We start from the raw sequence: 22,222 nt of genomic DNA, 5'->3' as shown, positions 1-22,222 counted from the left end.
GGACTACAGCTCCAGGGGACCCCGACCACCACTTTCTGGCTTCCTTAAGGACCTGCACTGAGGCACACCTTCATATGTATAATTAAAAAAAAATTAAAATAAATGAATACAGGATACTTTACTAAACGAAGCACTAGAGGAACATTTTTAAAAATGAAAGGTGTTATCTCAACTAGGAGAGTTTGTCTTCTATTCCTTCTTGTCCAAAGTCACTCCTGAATTTATGATCACTGTTTTTGAACCTTTCCAATTGCAAAAGGGTGTCATTCTATAATTCAGAGGACTGTTAAAGGAGAAAACAGACTGTACAGGGCACAGGTTGGGGGATGGGGGACATCTGACCAGCTTTGTCTCACGCTTTCTTCTTCACCTTAGTTACCCATGACCTTTCTTAGCAGGTTGTTTCAGTTTTAAGATTATTTGGGCCTTTGTTGTGCCTGCAGCTTCCTTCCAACAGCAAGGCGCATCCTCTTTGATCTGCCGTGGGGAACATGGGAAGGAGACGGAAAACCGTCCGTGGGAGGGGAGGACAGTGCCTTCTGCTTCTGCCCTTTGCATGGATCACAAGATCATTGCATTCTATCCCTACTCTCTCTCTCTCCTCATGGGAAATCACAAATGTTTTTTCAGAGGGTGTCGCTTCACAGGAACTTGGTTTCCCTGGGGAACGGTGGTCTAGTATATCAACTCCTCTTGTCTTGGGACTTGACTTTCCATATATTTGTTACCCACCCAGTGATTCATTTGATAGCCCTTCTTATGAGTTTCTTTGAAAAACAGATCCGAACACTTGGATTAAAGTTAGGAAAAAAGAAAGCAATCAATCAATGAAGCTTATTAAAATGACACTGATTCTTCACCATGGAAGTTGACTGTAACTACTTACTGGTAAGTTGCTCTGTAAGAGAACCTAGAGAGGAAACCGGACATGGAAACATTACATCAGGAAAGAAGGATGATTGATGTAGCCAAAGATCGATGAACCTTAGTCACCATAAAACCCAGCAGAGAATCAATGTGCACCCCATAATTCTATTTGATTTCTAGTTTTTTCTCTATAGAAAGTCATGTCTGGTATTGCTACCATAGGTAGGATCAGTCAAAACTCACCATCATCCTTGTCTGTGAGGATGGTCACCTTGGCTCCTGGAAACTTGTCACCGATCCTCCCGCCCATGGGCATGCTCAAAAGGACCTGGAACGTCTCCTCCTCCTCGTACAAGGAGTCATCAATTATTACCACACGGCACATTTTCTCACGCTCATCTTTGTCAAAGCGGACCACACTGCTGTGGTCCTCGGGTCTGGAGATGTAGTCGGAGTAAGACAGCACTGAGGTCCGCACCGTGCTGGTTGCTGTCCCTAGGGGCCAAGAGAACCCAAAGGACTTCAGCATTGGACCACAGTTTCCAAACACGTTTTCATTTTCAGTATTTAACATTTGCAACTGTATATTGCATCATCCCAGAACTGCACTGGTAACTACAGTGTTCTAGTATCACAGATCTCCTTCAGAATGACCTCACACACGGCAAATACTGGCTGTCCAGTGTTTTCTCCTGCCTTCCTTCCAACAAGCTTTCAAATCAACACAGCAGGGAAGATAATACCTCCCACTCTTCAAATGTTTCCCATGTCCAGGCTGAGGCCATAGGCTTTCTGTGCTTGCCTAGTCCGTCCATCCGTCTCCTGGATCTTAGACTTTGGGGAAGTGAGGCATTCAGTCAACACACTAGTTCCAGCACCTGAGTCCCAAGACTGCTTTTCAGATCACACATATATTAATAGAAATTTCTGTGAAAACCTGACTTGACAACAACAGTGTATGTAACTTTTTCTTTTCCATTGTTTCTTTCTAGAAAACTGTTCAGCGTGTTGATGACTTTGGAATGTTAATCTTAAATTTGCATTATGCAAATTCACCTTTCATGAGATGCTTCCATAGAAGCAAAACAGTACTTTAAAATTTCTTTGCAATGATTATTGACTAGTTTAAAATTTTTTAATACTCATTTACTGTTCTTTAAAGTTGAGAGCATTTTTAAAATTGAGTTTAATGCTTATGGAAGCCTTGAAGCACTTGAAGAAAATACATATGGCTTTCAATCAGTGCTCTAAATTCATGAGTCTCTTCAGAGTTCATCAAACATCAACATGTTAGACTAGTTTTCCTGGTCATTTCAGCACTAATTATGTCAAAAATTGTATGTTTAGGGAAATCCATTGACTTCAAATGGAAATTTGCATATATCCCTCACATGGTTACTTAACCATCAACATATACTTTCTTATATACTTTAAGAAGGTATCTTCAGGAAAAATTCAGAGAAATTTTAGATCCATTTCCAACTGATAATGATCTGTCTATAATTCATTGATCTATTTCCAGTTGATAGTGATTTGTCTATAACTCCTTGCCTAAATGGTCTTCAGTTTAATAAAATTCTACAATCACATATAAAAGGCACAAAAGCATCAGTTTTGATTTTTGATTCAACGATACTTTTTTTTTTTCTGTTTATGATCTCATGGACCTTGACATTTAACAGAGGTAAACCATTTAAACTACTCAGATGTTATCAGTCAAATCAGATTTAAATTAGTGTAGCCTCCTCAAATATGCATCAATTTGGCCCTCTCTTTCTCCTTTTTCTTGTGCTGAGGATCAAACTCACAGCCTTTGGCCCTGTAGAGAAGCCACTGAGCTTTGTTTGAAGGCTCTGGTATGCTAAGACAGTCCAGGCTGCTGTACACTGTAAAGACTTGTCACTCCTATTGGTTTAATAAAATGCTGATTGGCCAGTAGCCTGGCAGGAAGTGCAGGTGGGGCAACCAGACTAGGAGAAGGTTGTGAAGAGGAAAGGCAGAGGAGTCACCAGCCAGACACAGAGGAAGTAAGAGGAGAGTGCTGGACTTAGAAAATGAAGCAAGCTACGTGACTAAACATAGACAAGAATTATGGGTTAATTTAAGCATAAGAGCTAGTTAGTTATAAGCCTGAGCAATAGTCCAAACAGTTTATAATTAATATAAGCCTCTGTCTTTATTTGGGACTGAACAGCTGTGGGACCTGGCAGGACTGAAGCTTTCATCTGCATCAGGCTGTCTTAGAATGCTAGAATTGCAAGGCTGCATCACAGACCAGACCCCACCTCTAAACAACCCTCTTTGACTTGGAAGGTTTTGGGTGGGCCTCGGTTCCCTGACATCTTAAATTGAACTAAGTGACCAATACCCAAGGGAAGAAGCAGTGGTTTCCTGCCAGACTGGTACAAAGAAGCCCCTAAAAATCCAATACCGAAGCACAGTTCTTAATGTCTTAATGTGCGGTTCTTCAGTGTCTATGAAAAACCCTGCAAAAAAGTCCACCCTTCAGGGCTCCACCAGCTGAAGCGGCTGATGGGCACACTGCAGGCTAGCTCACGTTGCTCAGCAATGGCATTACCTTGCTCTGTGTAGCAGATCACCATCAGCTCCTGGCTGACATCTCCGCTTCTCCTGATGGGAATGAACAGTTCGCCCACATCTTCTTCAACGGAGTATTCTGACTTGGGAATGAACACGGTTGATTCTAAAGAGAAAAGACAATTACAGTCACTATAACATTTCTCCCCCTTTTTTTGTTCTGAGTTTCCTTTCTCAGAAACTTAAAATTTCTCTAGTTTTTTTCTTTTCTTTTTTAGAATTACAGTGCCAGAGGAAGGGTGGAGGAGGGGATTGAACACCTATACAGAGCTCAGCATGGCTTCTATTTCCAGTCACCTCTTTCTTCTCAATAAATACCTCTGCACAGTTCTTGTCGGTCTACTTCTTTCTTCCTATTACAGCTGACGTCTTCCCCTGGTGTAACCCAAAAGGTGGGAATGTCCTACTTTGCAGGATCCCGGGTTCATACAGTTGAACTTGGCTCCCAAGTATGCTCATTAGTCAGGTTTAGAACTCAGATCCAGTGATGTCTACTCTATTATTATTCTTATCCAAAAGGCTTCCTTTTAGATGATTTGTGATTAAGAATGTAACAATATAGATTAAAAATGTAACAGTATATCTGTTCAACTGTTTTCAAACAGCAATTCCTTTAGAGTTCCCAAGTGTCTTTATCATAAGCAATAAGAACACCTCTCTAGTGCTTTTTCTTCCTAGCAGGATAGCAATTACTTGTGACATAAAAACTATGTTTATATAACATTATAAGTCTCAGTGATTCATTTTTAACATAGATGAAAGGTACATTAAGTAGTACAAGTAGCATAATTAAATTGTTAAAAATAGATCTATTGTGTAAAACTTTCACGATGATTTAGTTCAATAGTTTGACATTATAAACCCAAAACAGATTGTGGTATTTCTCTGTAAGCCTGAAAGCCTTAACATCCACACAGAACACATTTCCTGATTATCTTTAGAACAGTAAGCACAATTCTCCTGGAGACTATGAAAGACTCTAGAATAGCCTCCACAATTCAGATGCACAGTCCACCCTGCCCTGTGGCTGAGGGTGTGAGGGATGAGAGCTCCCTGATGCTGAGGATTCTGGCAGGTCAGCCAAAGGGGAAGGGCCTGCAGGAAGGGGCTTACAGGACAAAATCCAGCAATGGTTCTGTGGTTGCTGCTCTTGCAGAGAGACCAGGGTTCAGTTCCTAACATTTATATAGATAGCATCCTGTAACTCTAGCTCCAGGGGATCTGACACCTTGCCTCCTTGAACATCACACACATATGCATGCACATATGTGAAGATATAGATACACCTACATGAAAACTTAGAAACAATTTAAGAGCCAATGAGTTCTGGAGTTCATTTCCCAGAAACTCTTAGATATCCAGAGGCATGTGCAACCCTCGCCAGACCTAGAGGTGGTGCTGGCACTGGCCCTCACTGCCCTAGGGGCCCTTTACATGCCTGGGTTGTAGATCCTGCCCCAACCTTTGTAAAGCAATCATGAGATGAAGTGCTTTTGAAGTGACTAATTTTTCCAGTGTCATTTGTTCTCATCCAAGACTATCACTGATACATTCACTTTTAGAATGCCCCCATCTTAGAACGAACCATTCATTTATTAAAGACTGATTTCAACTTGCTGGGCACCATGGTGCAGAAGTACATGAAACCTGTGCCCTCATGGAGTTTTCTTTCTGCTGAGGGATTGGAAGCAGGAAGAAGATAATCAAATATATAAGAAGATATGTATGATATTGGGGATGATGTGACAAAAAGAAGGCCAAGTGTCTGGGGATGAGCATGCTGGGTGGTCTACATTACTTAGGAAAGTCACAGAAAGTGTTTCTAGTACAATTGAGCTGAGATGGGAGGGTTGACGCAATGTCTAAGCAAAGAGCAGAGAATTCCACACAAAAGGATTACCTGTGAAAAGAACCCAAGAGCAAAATGTGCTGCGAGAGGGCAAGGGAGCAGGCAGAGGGTCAGGTGTTGAAGCAAGCAGGCAAGGAGAAGGGCAGATGTGAGGCTGAAGATGTGGCAGTGGGGTGGGTGTGCAGACCTCAGAGACTCCTCCAGAGATGCTAGAAGGACTTCAATTTTCGCTCTGATTAGGATGTGGAACTAAAGAAAGCCACCCAATGAGCTGGATGAGAATAAGCAGTTATTAGAGCTTGTTAGAGCAATGAAGTCACATTGACCCTTATTGTTCCTGTTTTCTTTTTTCTACGGTGTTCTGTGACTAGTCGGAGTCTTAATTAGGATTTCTGTCACTGTGATAATGACCAAAAGCAACTTGAGGAGGAAAGGGTTTGTTTCAGCTTACAACTCTCAGGTCACAGTCCATCTCTGGGGGAAGTCAAGGCAGAAATTCAAGGTGGGAACCTGGAGGTAGGAAGTGAAGCAGAGGCCATGGCTTGCTCAATCTGCTTTGTCGTACAACTCAGGACCACCTGACTAGGGTTATGTGGGCACCACCCACAATGAAGTAGGCTCTCCCACATAAATAAAAAAATGTATCACAGGCTTGCCCACAGGCTAATCTGATGGAGACATTTTCTCAGATGAGGTTCCCTCTTCCCAGATGACTCTGGCTCATTGAGTTGGCAAAATACTAGCCAGTGCAGTTGGCAATCGTCTACCATAGACCTACATCCTCGGCTCTTCACTTGTGTTTAGATAGACTTGAAAGCAGGCAAAGGAGTGGGACCATGTAATAGTGGGAAAGAAAGGAAGACTCTTAAGATTCAGCTGCTGCATGTAGACATGAAGCAGGAGGAGCTGAAATGAAGTCCTTGGTGTTACGACTTTGCAACTATCCAGGCAGGAGATCATAGACCAGGAGGACCAGGAGATAACAGAAGTTGATACTTGTGGATGTGGATGTCAATGTGGATTTGAGATGGATGTATCATAAACAAAGACTCACAAGAGTTTTCAGATGACATTTTCTCAGGTATGGGAAAGAACCTGAGGAACCCAGGATGACTCAGAGCATAGCCTTAGTCAGTCTTTTACAGATGAAGCTGCTGTTTGTAAAAGTGGGGAACACTAGATGGAGGTCAGATTTGGGAAACTGGAGTTACATTTTGGGCAGGCTAAAACTGAGATGTGCTTTCAGTAACCAAATGGCAAAGTCCAAGTGGCCTTTTGGGCATATGATCTTAGGTTTCAGTGGAGGGGTCAGACTGGAAAAATATAGGTGTATGACATATGCAGCCACCAGTCAGAGCATGACCACATCTGGAGGGACTGAAGATGAAGACCGTGGGCCAGAGATAAAAAGCCTGGACACCAGAGGCTGAGAAGGGCCACAATGCACTGTGTGTGTTAAGAAAGAGGGAGGGGACAGCTGTTCCAAACACTGCTGAGGAATCTAGGAAGCAGAGAACTGAGATCAGACTCCATGGAAAGACACTAGAATTCGGTTATCTTCACCAGCACTTTGTACAGGGTACAGGGAGGGCAGCAGCCTGAAGGAGCACCTCACGGGGAAGAGGGCATTGCCCTAAGCAGCCGTGCTCTCGAGGGGAGCCAAGGGGCAACCTGAGGAGCGTCTTCACTGGTTTATTTTTAAGACAAGTATTCACAGTGGTAAAAGTTACAGCTTATAGGGGCTGGAGAGCTTGTTCAGGGGTTAAGAGCACTGACTGCTCTTCCAGAGGGCCCGAGTTCAGTTTCCAGCACCCACATGGCAGCTCACAACTGTCTGTAACGCCAGGATTCAACACCCTCACACAGACATATATACAGGCAAAATACCAATAAAATAAAAATAAAAAAAGAATTACAGCTATCATTATTAAATTTTCCAAATATAAGATTTTCCAAATACAATATTTTAGCAAAAACATTATCTTGATTTTCGTGCAAAGCCACATTAAGTGCTAAGCAACTTTAAACTATCCAGTGAATCTCAAGAACCCCTTTCCATGAACTCACGGGAATTCACTTGGGGGTCACTGACTAAGTCTTCATGTCGCATTCTCTGTGGCCTTTCTATGAAACATTACCCAAAGCTTACTATGTGCTGTGTTTGTGTACCTCTAAATTCCTAGGTTGAATGTGACAATGGAGGAGATGGGCCTTAAGAGGTATGTAGACTCAAGGTCATGAGTGTGGAGGCCCCATAAGGGATTAATGTTCTTATAAAAGCAATGCAGAGCTCTCTCTCTCTCTCTCTCTCTCTCTCTCTCTCTCTCTCTCTCTCTCTCTCTCAATCAGCAGGCAAGGAATGCTGAGCGATACACTGAGGACCTGGGTCATGGGCTGCAGAAGGAACCAAACCTTAAGTCCACCATGTTTAAATCCTATTGGGGCTGGTTAATTAAAACCCTGCATGTACACTCACCAGGAGGTGAGTGTCTGGAAGCCTGGAGGACCCTCACCAGGAACTGAGAATACTAGCCCAAGCTTGATCTGTTGTTCTTGTTTTAGCATTGCTGGAGCTGGAGTCAATGTCTTAATCATGCTAAGCAAGCCCTCTACTCCTAGCCTTGCACCTTGAGCTCAGATTCTTAATCCCTCACAACTGTGAGGAACAGATACATGTTGTTATCTGTTATATTAAAGTCACCCAATCCATGATATTTTGTTACAGATGCCAGAGCTGATTAAACCAAGGTTAATCAGGCAACATCCACTCTACACTGCAAATTTGTCCTGGCCGGTTTTGTTTTCAAGTATTTTCTGAGGGAAGCTGTACATGCAGGGTTTTAATTAACCAGCCCCAATAGGATTTAAACATGGTGAACTTAAGGTTTGGTCCCTTCTGCAGCCCATGACCAAGGTACACTGGATTACAGAAGTCAGGACTTCTCTCCAGTGCCTATGGGCTTGAACTGTGAAGAGAGAAGAAAGCTGTGTGTCTGCACAAGGGCCTCAGACCTGGAATTCCCTCCTACAGCTGGTCTGACAGAGGGTAAATATGCCCATATCAAGTTCAGATCGTCTGTTGATCTAATTTTTCACATAAATATGTAACCTGTGGGAGAAACTATGAAAGCATATCAGAAAGACAATCGAATGATTTCTCCAGTTGCCATTTAGGTTAACATGATTTTCCAGCTTTGCTTTACATATACAGTAGAAGTGTATACACAGACAGGCTGCCTCAAGTAAGCACAATGCTTTATGAGTGAAGTGTTGAAGAACACCGTTCTTGCATCTGTCTTTCAAAGCAGTTAGCTAACACCAACAGAGTCTTACTATTTGCCCAGTCCTCTTCTAAACACTTCACATGTATTGACTGGCTTTATTTTGCAATAACCTTTGAGGTAAGAACTTTTGTGATCTGCATTTTAGCTCTGAGGATGTAACACACACACACACACACACACACACACACACACACACACACACACATCAAATTACCTGCTGAAGATCAGGTGGGGAGGTACTGACACTGCATTTGAACTCACACAAGCCATCTAAGAGTCCTTGTTCATAACCACCATGGTTGCCCAGTGTTCTCCCCAAAGGAAGCCATGCAGGGTGAGAGAGGCACCGATAACACACGAGGAAAGGGAAACACTAACCTGCTATCAAGAGGTATACAGCCCGGTTAAGGTGGAGAAAAGGCAGGGAGAGGGGAGGAAGGCTAAAAGGAAACTAGACGCAAGTACCTAGACGGTTCCTTTAAAGAGTTGAGAACTTCCTACATATTTTCTGTTAGTGTACATCACTGCATACATACAAAATGCTGAAAGGAAATAACATGAGCAGCATACATTAGAATAGACAGAGAGCATACACAGACATATATCATAAAAGTACCCGTGTGCAACCCCATTCACACGACAGACTGGAACTATTACAGAGTCTGGAAAGGAAAAAGTGAGGGCTAAGTCATGGGATTAGCAAGTTCTCAAGAGGCAAAGGGAAGCCAGTAGGAGAAAAGGAACTGTGGAGTCATGTTCTCAAATGCTAGCAATGGCTCCCTCCATGTGGGAGGGCTAGAAATGACTGCAAAATGAACGTCCTTTACTTCTTGCCAATTTCAGGTTTGCAGAGAAAAGGCAGGAAGCCTGGGGTCCCTTTGGCCCCTCACACCTCTCCTCTTTGCCACTCTTACTGAATATCTTTCTGACAATAAATGTGAGTTATTTTCCCGCTTTCAGGCAAATGTGAATATCTTTCATTTTGAAAGAGAAACCTGAATAGAGTGAATGCATCCTTTATCCATCAATATGACTACACCATCACGAGAATTCTGCTTTGTAACTGTGGGTTTTATTTTTAATTTTGACTATGCTGCAACTTGGAAAAAAACAACAAGAAAAATGACTTCAATTCTCAGAAGTAAAGCTGTAGCCACAATTGAGAGATAATGTTCTTCCTGTCCTCTCTCTCCATGGCACTATACAGATTAAAAAAAAAATACTAGAAACATGACAGAACAAATTATCTTCTAAAAATCTGTCATAATAGACGAAGAGGAAGAGAACTTGGAGTGTGAATGAAAGCAGTGAGTGTCCCCCCTTGAAGGAATCTGGCATGTTTGGAAACAGCTCAGAAGGCATTCCGGTATATCTTCAGGCCACTGCGGGGCCTTTAGACTGGCCAACAAGTGTCCTCAGTGCAGAAGTGTCTGAATAGTGTCATTGATGTTTGAACTTTGACATTTCTTGTACACTTCCTTATTTGTTTGTTTTCTTCTAAAGTGGACCAACTCAATGCAGACCATTTTTTAACAGGCGCTTGGCAAAGAAGGAGATGAAATCAGTGAGCCTAACTCACATATGATGTGATACAAGTTCACGTCAGGACAGGAGAAGATCCAAAAATTATCCTTTCAAACTTACTGCTTAAAATGACCTGACAATCTTTACGTTTTTAAAATGTGCATGAATGTTTTGCCTGCATGTACATATGTGTACTACATGCATGCAGGAGCCCATGGGGGCCAGAAGTTGGCATCAGATCCCCCGGAGCTGGAGTTACAGGTGCTGGTGAGCCACCATGTAGGTGCTGGGAGTCGAACCCAGGTACTGTGCAAGAGCAGTAAGTACTATTAACTGCCGAGCCATCTCTCCAGCCATGCTTATTTTTATAATATTAGGAAGTAACTCAATTTGATTCTACTAAAAACATTTATAGAAATGGAATAATTGATCTACTTACTCATGATTATATATAATGAGGGAAATATCGAAATGACTTGATCAACACAAGTTTACAAGCCTTTCAGGTGCAATAAGCAAAATAATTCTATATAATGGGCTTTCTATATTTTTCTTTATGTATTTGTACTCGAATATTTGAGGGTGTGGTCTCCCAGTAAATATTTATAAAAACTTATTGTATTCTGAGTAGAGATTAAGAAATAAAAAGAGAAATAGGATCTATTTTTTTAAGTTTAGCTCTTATGTATTTTCCTTTAACAGAAACAAAGGGTTTACTACCTACCAGTCGATGTCTGTATGGTATGAGGACTAAGAAACAGTGGTATTATTTGAGATACAGAGTTTAATAGACAGAACCCTAAGAATTATTATCCTGAAAACCTCTCAAAACTGGGTGAAGGCCGGAGCAAGGCCTCAATGCTATTAAGAGCACTGGCTGCTCTTCCAGAGAACCTAGGTTCAGTTCCCAGCATCCACATGGTGACTCACTACCATCTGTAACCCCAGTTCCAGGGCATCTGATGCCCTCTTTCTGGCTTCCATGGGATGGGCACTTCGTGGATGTGATGCACACACATGCATGCAGGCCAAATATACATACAAAATACGTAAATAAATCTCTAAAAAAAATTAAAATGGGCTAGCTGTTCCTTCTACGGCTCATGTTATTTGTCATAGCACATAGCTCTCTATACTATTAGCTGATGGAATGTGGTCACAAGATCCCAGCACTCCCTGGGCACCCACACTGTCTCACCTGCATCTCCAGTACTTAGCAGAATTCCCGGCATACTGAGCTGCTGCTCAGTAACCTTTGACTACGCAGGCGTGGAATACAAGGACTAAAGTGCTCTTGTTTTCTTGTTTGTTTTTGTTTTCTAGAACATTTGGGTTTATTCTTGGATGCTAATCCACCCCAGGTTTTATACAGAAAGTGGAAACAGTAAGCAGCTAGGAATTACTGTGGCGTTGTGACCTGCATGGACAACTGTACCACTGCTGCATTTGCAAAGCACACTGACTGCCATTGGAAATGTCCCTTCATTTCTGGTAATGTGAAATGATGAAAGCTGATAGCTCAAGGGAGAGAGAGGGAGTTAAGAAGGAGAAAACACATGAAACACATCCACACATCCGTTTTAATACTTTTCCTTTTTAAACATGGCCTCGAAACTCATTGGCTTGGAGACTGTGTGGAAGTAAATTTCTTGAGCCCCAGAGAGCTCACTGACAAACTGCTCCAAAAACCACAGAATTAGAATCTTAGTTTTGGAACAAGATAAAGTTGCCAAGCTCTTGATGCCTTGTGGGGCTCAGAGAAGGCACCCAGCAGAAGGGCAGGTTGGTGGTGCGGCTGCCATTTTGCCCTGCTGTAGAATACTTCATTTGGACTCCTGTGGGGTGGGGATGGGGATGAGATGAAGGAGAACAGCAGTGACTTCAAAACCCCCCTTCAGGTTCCCTGACTCCTGGAAACTGACAGGGATGGTTTGTGCTCACAGTCCAGCCCAGAGATGACGGTTTTCTCAATGGAAGACAGTTGCTTACCCTGGACATAATTACATAGAGGCCTCTCCTTCATCCAAAGAGCATCCCACCATCTCTGTCAATGCCAGAGGGGAAAAACCAAAAGAGCCCCACATGGCTACCTTCTGAGGAGACTGAGGGATGACTTTTTCTCAATGTTCTTGTCCAGAGAATAAGTTCAGTGTGTTAAATCCCCTCCCTGTTAGAACTTTCCATGTAAAACAGAATAATGCTGTAGAATAAACTCAGACAGAAAAGGTCAGCAGAAGAGTAGAAACGATGAGGGAGACTGAAGTCATGTACTCAGATGGCTGCCTTCTCATGTGTGGTACCCCATGGACCATGAACATCTGGCAACATGGTGAATTTGACAGAGACATTACTGTAGCTGTTGAGGAGTCTGCCCTTCTTTATTCCAGTTTTCCTTTTTGAATTACAGGCTTCAAGTTACAAGTAAACTGAATTTTTGATATGTTCAATAAGTATGTGCATCTATTAGTCTAGGGGGTTGCCACTCTCCACACCCAGCAGAATGTTCCAGTCCTTCTCCACCCTCCCCCACAGCTTACTGGGTAACACTAAAGTTCCCTTTCTATCCTACATTTCCATGCAACAAAATACATCTACTCTAGACCAATAGGTCCTTCGGATGGTTAAACTGCCTCTGGATAGTCTGATCCCAAGGGACAGGGCAGGATCCAGCTGTCAGTACAGCTTGGAGATGTACTCTTACTGTGTTCACGGCCATCCCCAAATTCTCAGGGGAGTCCTGGAGCATCCTCACTGGTATCTGCCACTCAAGGCTGCTACAGCAAGGATGCCACAGGCACATGGACCTAGTCTTGAGGTGGAGGTGGAGGGTCAGTACTGGTGACATCGGGCCGCAGACACGGGCAGGCAGGGGAGGAATTAGACATCATCCATGCTATGTTGAGTATGGCTTCGCATTAAATAAATAAACAATAAAGGGTGTGTGTTTACAAGTGAATATAGATGCTAATGTATGGAGTACAGTACACAATAGTTTAAATCCTTCCTTAAATCACAACTATTCCATTAAAAGCTATAAATGAATATAGAGAATATAATAGTATAATTATGAATATGTGAGGTCTAGGGTGTATGTATGTGTATATGTTTCCAAGTGGTGTGTTTCCTTTGTTTTAAAATACTATTGCTCAGACATGTCACTGGTAGAGAGAAATAGCTTACCTTATGGTTAGGAATGCAGAAATCAGTTTAAGTCTTATCCCTTAGGGTAAATGATAGCAATTTTATTAAATAGCAAATAAAATCTCAAAAGCTAGCTTCCAGCTTAAGCTAATGGAGCAGCTCAAATGTATTAAACTTGTCATGGGATTGTTTAGAAGAGAAAAGCATTATTATCGAAGTATCTCCCCAAAGCTGCAGACTAGAAGAAAAATTAATCATTTATTCACAGATAAAGCAGATGCAATTAATGGTAAATATTCCTTAATGAAAATTATAAATGTAAGAGAACTTTGTGTTTGGCTCAGGATGCCAGAAGCCCCTGGTTCTGGTCCGGCCTCTTTAATTATGCCGAGTCTTTTAGCACAGGGATTTGCCTATGAGTTTCCATTTTATGAACTCAGCAGATTGCATCTTTGTAGAGCATTTAAGAATGTCCTGACTGACAAAATAAAGCAGGCTGGCAGTTTAAAAGAAAGAAAGTCATGTCTGGCTTCTGACAGCGCTTCAACTTTAGAAGTCTCGACGAGGTTTGTGTAAATGCCAGGTCTTAAAAAAGCCATTCCCCCACCCCCCGCAACCCCTCACCCCCACATTCCCCCAACTCAAATACACATCAAGACAAACCAGGATTGTATGCAAGGGGCAGGAAAAGGTCAACTTACAAGAACACTGATGTTCATTTTCACGACATCAGCCAAGCGCACACACTGACAAGGAAAGTCACCGAAGAGAAATTCAGAGCAGTGACTCAGGATAGCTCCCCACAGAAAGGAGGGAGGTCAGTAACATCGGGGTGAGTACTATACCTCACTGGTGGAAATAGTAAAATGTAACACAGGGACAAATTAAGCCCAGAATGGTCTCTCAGACCATTTGCTTAAAAGGTATTCTAAGACAACTAAAAGACTTCAAAGCCAATGAGTTGATGCCACAAAAACAGGAGGAACCAACCACACTGGTTCTAAGACTAGAGTGATACTCATGGAAAGGATTAGTGCTACTGCAGTTAATTTACCTGAGATATTCACTATTTACCTGAGTAGCGTCCATTCACTACTGTTACATTTCCCTCTTTCCATCAATATACCTGAGAATTCTAAAGAATCTAGAAAACTTTCTGTATAGAAAGTCCAAATAGTGACTTTAAACTCCTCTATAAGGAAGGCACTTTGTCCTAAAAGCCCAACAACAAGGACATAAGGGAGATGCTGATCACACTCACCATCGCCTGGGTCGATGATCTCCACAGTCGTCACTGCTGGGAACTCCAGGACCGCCAGCACAGGCTCAGAGAGAACCACCTGGAAGGTCTCTGAATGCTCATGCTCCCCATCGCTCAAGATGCGCACTCTCCACGAGGCCCTGGTCTGGCCCGGGTTGAACTGCACTTGTTTCTGGGCCTTGCCCTTGAAGTCCCTGTCCCTTTCTGCAGTGCTGTCCCTTGTGGTGATGCCTGCAGAGACAACGGAATTCATTCCTTTTAGAATACACGGGACCATCCCCTCTTTCTTTGTTACATTGCTGGGCTCTGCCTTCATTGCTGAATCTCTACCAGAGACTAAAACAAAACAAAATTGCCTTAGCGTGCTTATATAAGATTACTTTGTCTCCATGGTGGTGGCGCACACCTTTAATCCCAGCGCTTGGAAGGCAGAGGCAGAGGCAGGGGGATCTCTGTGAGTTCGAGGCCAGCCTGGTCTACAGAGCTAGTTCCAGGGCAGCCAAGGGTACACAGAGAAACCCTGTCTCGAAAAACCAAAAATCAAAAACCAAAAAAAAAAAAAAAAAAAAAAAAAAGAAAAGAAAAGAAAGATTACTTTGAATATATCTGAATACACCACAGGCTATTAATCTTAAATGAAGGTGGAAATAAAGGTTTTGTGAAAAGCATTTATTTGTCTTTTAGTCCTCAGAAAAACACCAGGCAGGTAAGTATCTCGCATATGCAGTAGCGGATACAGCATGGCTTACTTGATGTCAAAGGATAAAGGGCCCCAAACAGGAGCAAAGCTCTGTGTCGGGTTGAGTTCTGCAGATCTCCCATTAGTGCCCTGTTCCCAGTGCACACAGTGGGGCAGGCAGCGCCTCTTAGATTCACCACAGTCACCACAGCAGGACCAGCAGGACCCGGTAGATGGCCTCTGGCAGCTGCTGCCTGCCTGGCTGAATTTCCTTTCATTAGTAATGGACTCTTTCCAGAAGAGTCGAAGGACAGTTAAAGCCAAGGAGGAATTCATCTAATACAGGGCACAGCCTCCAATTTCAGGTACATTTATCAGAGGACAGCAAAGTCCTTCACCTGATGAAACACGGGATGCAATACCAAATCCCCGTCCCTGCTACTGAAAACACCCACAACAGTTCACTTCAGTTAGCAAATGAAGCTACTTTTGTGTCTTCCCTCACACGGAAAAATAGTGCAGGGCTAAAGCAAGGTGCTCTTGGGCTGAGAAAATGGACCTTCATCTCTCTCAGCCACACAGCAATAGACTGCAAACCAATTATGCTATCCACCCTCCGTTTATGAGACACTCTGGTGAAGTGGTTATCAGTGTGGGCTCTGGGACTTGGAATAGTTGGGACTATCACATTTTCTGTCTTTGCTCACCTGTGAAGTGGACAATGTAAAGGTACTTTTCTTGTGGGGTTAAGATCTGTAGGGTACTGGGGACTAGTCTTGGCGTGTACAGAGAAAGACTCAGCATACATTAACAACTATTTTCATTTTGTAGGCCCATTGATTAATGCATCGCCATAGTCAGGACTCAAGGTCTTGGGGGAGATAGTGAATGAAGGGTTATGAGGCGAAACAGAGATTGATAATGCACTCAGTAGGCTTAAGGATGTCTCTTGCCATTAACAGATGTTTAATAACTAGTAGCAGCGAGAGCCTTGAAAGGCAAAGACTATCATCAAATACAAAGGCACGTTTAGTTCATTAGTGGATTGTCAGAATTTGTTAGCTACCACAGAGATATCAGCGTGTCCAATTACAGCTAAGAAATGGAGGCAGCTGAGATGATCATGAGAAGGATGACATATAAAGAAATCGTGGTTCACAGACACAACAGAATTTCATTCGGCCACACAGGAAAAAGGAATCATGACAGTTCCAGGATAATGTAATGGACAGAACTGAAAATCATCACGGTAAGTGAAATACGCAAGAAGCAGAAAGGCAAACACATGGGCTTTCTTTAATGTGAAATCTAGGTAGGGGTGTGTGTGTGTGTGTGTGTGTGTGTGTGTGTGTGTGTGTGTGTGTCTGTGCGTGTGTGTGCGTGCGCGTGTAAGCTGTGAAAGTATAAAGGAGAGGATGAGAGGAGGAAAGAGTAGAGGAAGTGAGGGTGACAGAATTCACGCCACATGAAAGCAGAAAGCGCAGAAAGGAGGGTTGGAAGAGGTCAGTAGCAGAAGAAGATGAGCAAGAACAAAGCATGATATGAATATATGAAAATGTCATAGTAGCAGGGCAGTGGTGGCACACACTTTTAATCCCAGCACTCAGGAGGCAGAGCCTAAGTGGATCTCTGTGTGTTTGAGGCCAGCCTGGTCTACAGAGCGAGGATCCAGGACAGGCACCAAAACTACACAGAGAAACCCTGTCTTGAAAAAAACCAAAAGAAAAGAGAAAGAAAGAAAGAAAGAAAGAAATGCCATAGTAAAACCCATTACTTTACATGTCAACCTTAAGACTTATAATTATAAGAAGCTTGTTATGGTTTAAGTGTCCTCCTCAGCTAATGCTTTGAATGTGAGGGCCGCATCTGCTGGCTTTATTTTAAAGGTTGTATGGCCTGGGTAGCTGCAGCAGGTCACTAGGGTCAGGCCTTATATCTGCCCCTGGGGCTGGGCTAGCACTTTCTGTTTTCTGGTCAACCGAGATGTGAACAGCACCCTCTCCTGCTCCTGCCGACACAGTTGGAGCCACTCCTGCCCCCTGCACTCACTGCCACTGGTGGGTGATTCCTCCTTCCCTCAAGTTGCTTTGGTGGGGAGTTCTGTCGCAGCAAATGCAAACAGGATTTAACACAGGGTTACAAGATGAAGAGTCAGCTCCGGGAACATGTATTTACAAGTCTTACATAATTTTTGATTTACTAATTGTACTCCAGTGATATTCTATCTGCAGCTACAGTGCAATCTTAAGTCTATAAGTGGAAGCGGAAATTTTATGGGACCAACATCTTCACTGTAGATTTCTATAAGTCTGCTTTGCAATTCACTTGACCCCTGATCCAGGTCTTGGCATAATTTCAGGGCCAACTTTAACAATGGCAGACGTGGACATACAGAGAGACGTGGACACACAGGGTCTTTCTAATATTCTTCCACCCCAGTTTACTGAGTAGCTGTGTGAGGTGAACCCAGGAGAGCTATGGAGCCTTTGTAGAATTGCTGGTAGTCACAGTCACAGGAAACCAGAGTTGGCCAAACAAAGAACTTAGGAAAATACATTAGCATTCCACTGAAGAAGAGTAATTAAGAAAAAATTTCGGACTTGAAAGTCTTTCAAATACTTTTCCATGGTTAATTTTCTCAGTGTTATCCGTGGGATAACTGTAAACTCAAATCACATAAACTTGCCAAGAGTGGGGACGGGATGCAAATAGAAGTATGGTTGATCAGTGCCGAGGTGCTCTGCTCTCCCTGATTTCAGCGCAGTTTATTCCCAGTGGTTTCAGGCACAAAGCACCATTGAAGCTGACCTCTCACTGACAGTAAACACGGGGATGTGCAGACAGGGGAACACTTGCAGAAAGGAGAGCGGTATGAACATCTGCTGCGCTCCAGGAGTCAAACAGACTGGGAAGAGCGGTCTTGTGGACGCGCAGCAAATAAAGGGCTAGTAGGTGCTGCCCCGGCTGACGGTGGACAGGCCTCTTTTCAAAAGTTAAAAAAAATACAAATAAAAACCCTGTTTTTAAAGTAAAGAATAATTAATATCCAGAGTCCAAACATGGCAGGTGGGAACACTGTTTAGTGGAGGGACGTCTCTGTTGATAGGGATCTAATATTTAAAGGGTGACAGGCCAGTGCAATTTCAAAGGAATAATTTCAGAGACAACCCTTTTATTTTTGCCAATCCTTTCCAAGTTTCCTATCATGATTAATAACTTCCCTCTCCAAGGCTCCTCTGCATGTATCCATTCTATGAAATGTGTGGTTCTCAATCCAAAGCACTTCTGCATGTCTCAAAATGGTATCATTGCTTGGGGTACACTGCCACTTTACATTAACGTACTCAGTATTCTGCATCAACTCTACTTCTGCTTCATCCATTTCCCTACTTTATGATTATATGAGATGAACTGTGGCCTTGAATGGGAGTTGAAGAAAGGTTTTCTTCATTTGCTGTTGACTCTTGGTTTTATTCAGCAAGGCAGAAGAAAATGACTAAGGTTTACCATGTAACATTTTAACATATACTGATCAGTACATTAATGTACTGGTCAAGAAGGAACTTTGGTGAGCCACAAACTCACCCACAGTGAGTTAACACTTTGATGCCTAACAACTCCCTGAATACATTTTGCTTATTTATTAAAGTAGCTGTCATATGTATTTTACACTGCTGTTTTAGCTGACTTGTACCCTAGGGATAAATTAGATTCACATTAGTTTATTCTAACCTAGTGACATTTTATTTTATTTTTGAATTCATCTGTAATTACTTCCACTTTTGTGAACTTATTTTGCACCAGAGAAAGGTCACACCCTGATACAAATCTGTTGATAAGATCTCTTACTAGTTAAAAATCAAATATCAACATCTCACTAAGATTTAAACACGGATCAGTGACCTAAATTAGTGCTCTAGTTTAATCACTAGAGAAAAATTTTAAACACATATGAAGTGCAAATTAAACTTACTTATAAATGAAGTTTCTCCCAGGTAGCCTCTGCGTTTAAGAACAATATCTAGAAATTTGGCATCTTCGTTGACCAGGTAGTATTCCTTTTCAAAGGAGATCCATGCCCAATTCAGTCGAAAATGCTGGTTGGTTAACTTGTTTCCACCTGAAAAATAAGAATGTAAAACTTTACATCACTGCTTTCTTGAATGAATGGCCTTAACAACCCACAAACTACACAACGCTGAAAAGAGTACTGCTGGATTTACTACACAGCTCCGGAACGTGTGTGTGGAGGTGGAGCCAACCTCTCCGTGACTGTCAGACATTCACAGACGGTACACTCTTTCAGAAATTCCTCCTTCTTTCAGGATGAGAGCTTAGGAAGAAGAAAGGAGCACGTAGTATTCTGAAGCCAAGAAAGTCATAAAACAGGGAGGGGTGGATCTGGGAAGAGCAGGGGGATGAATATGAACAAAATACCTTGTATGTACTGACAGTTAATACAAATATATATATTTTTAAATCATTCACCACAAGGTGCCGCTGGAGAGCAAGCTCCTGTCTATAGAGGGCTGCAATGTTCTTACACACACAAAAACCTTCACAAATACCTTTTTCTGGTTCACAGAGCAATTGGGTGGAAGGCTTTAATTATAACCACTTAAAGAAAAACAAATATTCCTTCTCCACCCCCCTTTCCACTAGACTCCACTCCATTCCTGAGAGCAAACAGACAGCCTTTTTCATGGGCTCCCCCTCTCCTCCCACCTTCCCACCAGAGTGGAGCTGTCTGCCTCTAGGCAGAAAATGGACCTTGTGTGTGATCTCTAATGTGAGAGCTACTCTGTTGGGTAAATGAAAGAATGGTTATCAGCTGATCACTCCACACCTATCCCTCAGCTTCCTTTGATCTATGAGGTTTATAAACAAAGGCATCACTAATTCCTTTGAAGTCTTTCTGGAAAGAGTTAGGGGGACAGAGCCTAAATAACAAACACAGCTAACGGCACAATTTGTATTCTAGTTTCTTCCTTTTTGAGTCCACACAAAGAGAGCTATGGTAGAGAAAAATGAGATGGAGAAATGTCAAGACACCCGTTGACTGGGTGAAAATCTACACAAGGAGAAGCAATCGTGGGAGAAACACGCAGTCTCTTTTCTCTGAAATTTTTATAAGCAAAAAGCACAGGGACTTTGAGTTATCGACTCTCACTCCTGAAAACCAAAGGCAGTGCCTCATGCCACTGAGACCATGACGGGAAACTGGTTTTCCTCAACGCATGCAAGAGGCCAAAGGATGTTTTATCACTTGATCCTGCCAGTCTTTCATGGGAGGTTTGCTCCCAAAGAAGTCAAAATAGATTTGTAAGGAAGCACTCACTGTGATAGTTCCCATCACTGCCCAGCCTGAAAAACTCAAGGCTTACTCTGGCGTACTGCATCAAACCACTACCAAACCTTTCAGTCACTACACAGCAGATACAGGGCCAGAGCTGCAACTCCTTGGTAGCACTTTTGCCCAGTGTATGCAATGTCCCGGGTTCAATCCCCAGTACTGCCAAATGGTGACACCACCACAGAAATCAATAAATACGAAATTCTTATTGAAGCACTTAAAATTGAAATGCAGAAACAACAACATATGCTACGGATGCAGCTATATAAAATGCACTGTACACACAGGGTTATTTTATGCTTAAAGTTGATGAGGTGCTGGACAGCTCAGTTTTTCAGTTAATTTTTGGTTTGTCTGTTATTTGTTTGTTTGCTGGTTTGGATTGTGAGACAGAGTCTTGCTATATAATTCAAAGCAGCAGACTTGCAACTTGCAATACTCTTACCTCAGTCTCATGAATCCAGGTGAACAAACACACCCTCTACAATTACTTTTTTTGTTTGTGTTTGTTTTGTTTTTTTTGAGACAGGGTTTCTCTGTGTAGTTTTGGTACCTGTCCTGGATCTCGCTCTGTAGACCAGGCTGGCCTTGAACTCGCAGAGATCCGCATGGCTCTGCCTCCCGAGTGCTGGGATTAAAGGCGTGTGCCACTGCTGCCCGGCTTACAATTACTTTTTAAATTAATCCCTTTTTAGTATTTATTTTAATATTTCATGTGTATAAGTGTCTTTGCTTGCGTATATGTGTGTGCATCACGTGCCTGCCTGGTGCCTGTGGAGGCCAGAAAAGGATATCACATCCCCTGGACGTGGAGTTACAGGTGGTTGTGAGCCACCATGTGGGTGTTAAGAACAGGACCACGATCTGTTGCCATGCCATAGGCCCAAGGGATGAGGGCCAATTGTTCACATAAACCAAAGTAGACCTGTGTTCTTATCATAACGGTTATCTCAGACACGTCTTTTACAGCAGAGAAAACCTGATCTAACTGATTACATAGTTTATGAACAGCTAGAAGAGAGTTTGAAGGCTCTGATACGAAGAAAGGAGAAAGAGATGAAGCACTAACTACCTGGTGTAAGTGGTACACATTGTGCACACAGACGGGAATATCACACTGCGCCATCCCTTGTACAGGAAGAGATCCGGCCATAGCCAGCCCTTCACCGTTTTGTGTATGAACTCGGCGGCAGGGCTTGCATGCTGCAGGGCTTGCATGCTGCAGGGCTTGCATGCTGCAGGGCTTGCATGCTGCAGGGCTGTCTTCTGACCACCACCCTTCACTCTTCTGCTCCCCTTGGCTAGGTCGATTTTCCAAATGTGACAATATTTAGCCAGTTTTACAATTTGATTCTCTTTCCTGAAATAGCCCGAGAAATAGTGATCTCTTCTAAATACTACACATTGAAGAATATTGGGTGGTGGAAGGCTTTGTTCCCCGCCTGAATAAATCAAAACACCCCAGCTAACCTTAGCACTCGCTGGCCCCTTTATTGAATTAGTTTTACTATGCAATACTTTTCACAGCCTCATTTCCTAAATATAGTTACTTTCTGTCTGATCATTTCTACCTCTTCTGACTCTAACCCCTGATCTAGAGGACAGGCAGTTAATTTTGGTTATTGTTAGAAAAAATAATTACTGAATGGAGTAGAATTCTACTGCT

At 42.7% G+C, this 22,222-nt stretch overlaps 2 protein-coding genes across 2 annotated transcripts in view; both read right to left on the bottom strand.

Moving 5' to 3' along the window:
- Positions 1–19,572, bottom strand: part of LOC131912812 (FRAS1-related extracellular matrix protein 2-like) — a 52,858-nt gene extending 33,286 nt beyond the window's left edge. Inside the window, exons 1-5 of the mRNA XM_059265075.1 lie at positions 19,466–19,572; positions 19,177–19,323; positions 14,525–14,755; positions 3,446–3,571; positions 1,111–1,362 (exon numbers count right to left, since the gene is read on the bottom strand). Coding sequence (XP_059121058.1) covers positions 1,111–1,362; positions 3,446–3,470 — 277 coding nt within the window. The 5' untranslated portion in view covers positions 3,471–3,571; positions 14,525–14,755; positions 19,177–19,323; positions 19,466–19,572. The remainder of the gene's footprint in view (positions 1–1,110; positions 1,363–3,445; positions 3,572–14,524; positions 14,756–19,176; positions 19,324–19,465) is intronic.
- LOC131912811 (FRAS1-related extracellular matrix protein 2) overlaps positions 13,473–22,222 on the bottom strand; it is a 67,838-nt gene continuing 59,088 nt past the window's right edge. The window contains exons 3-5 of the mRNA XM_059265073.1: positions 19,177–19,323; positions 14,525–14,755; positions 13,473–13,501 (exon numbers count right to left, since the gene is read on the bottom strand). Coding sequence (XP_059121056.1) covers positions 13,473–13,501; positions 14,525–14,755; positions 19,177–19,323 — 407 coding nt within the window. The remainder of the gene's footprint in view (positions 13,502–14,524; positions 14,756–19,176; positions 19,324–22,222) is intronic.

This window comes from Peromyscus eremicus, chromosome 6 (genome assembly GCF_949786415.1).
Source record: "Peromyscus eremicus chromosome 6, PerEre_H2_v1, whole genome shotgun sequence".
NCBI lineage: Eukaryota > Metazoa > Chordata > Mammalia > Rodentia > Cricetidae > Peromyscus > Peromyscus eremicus.
Note: the sequence above shows the minus strand (reverse complement) of the source record. Positions and strands in the feature narration are given on the sequence as shown.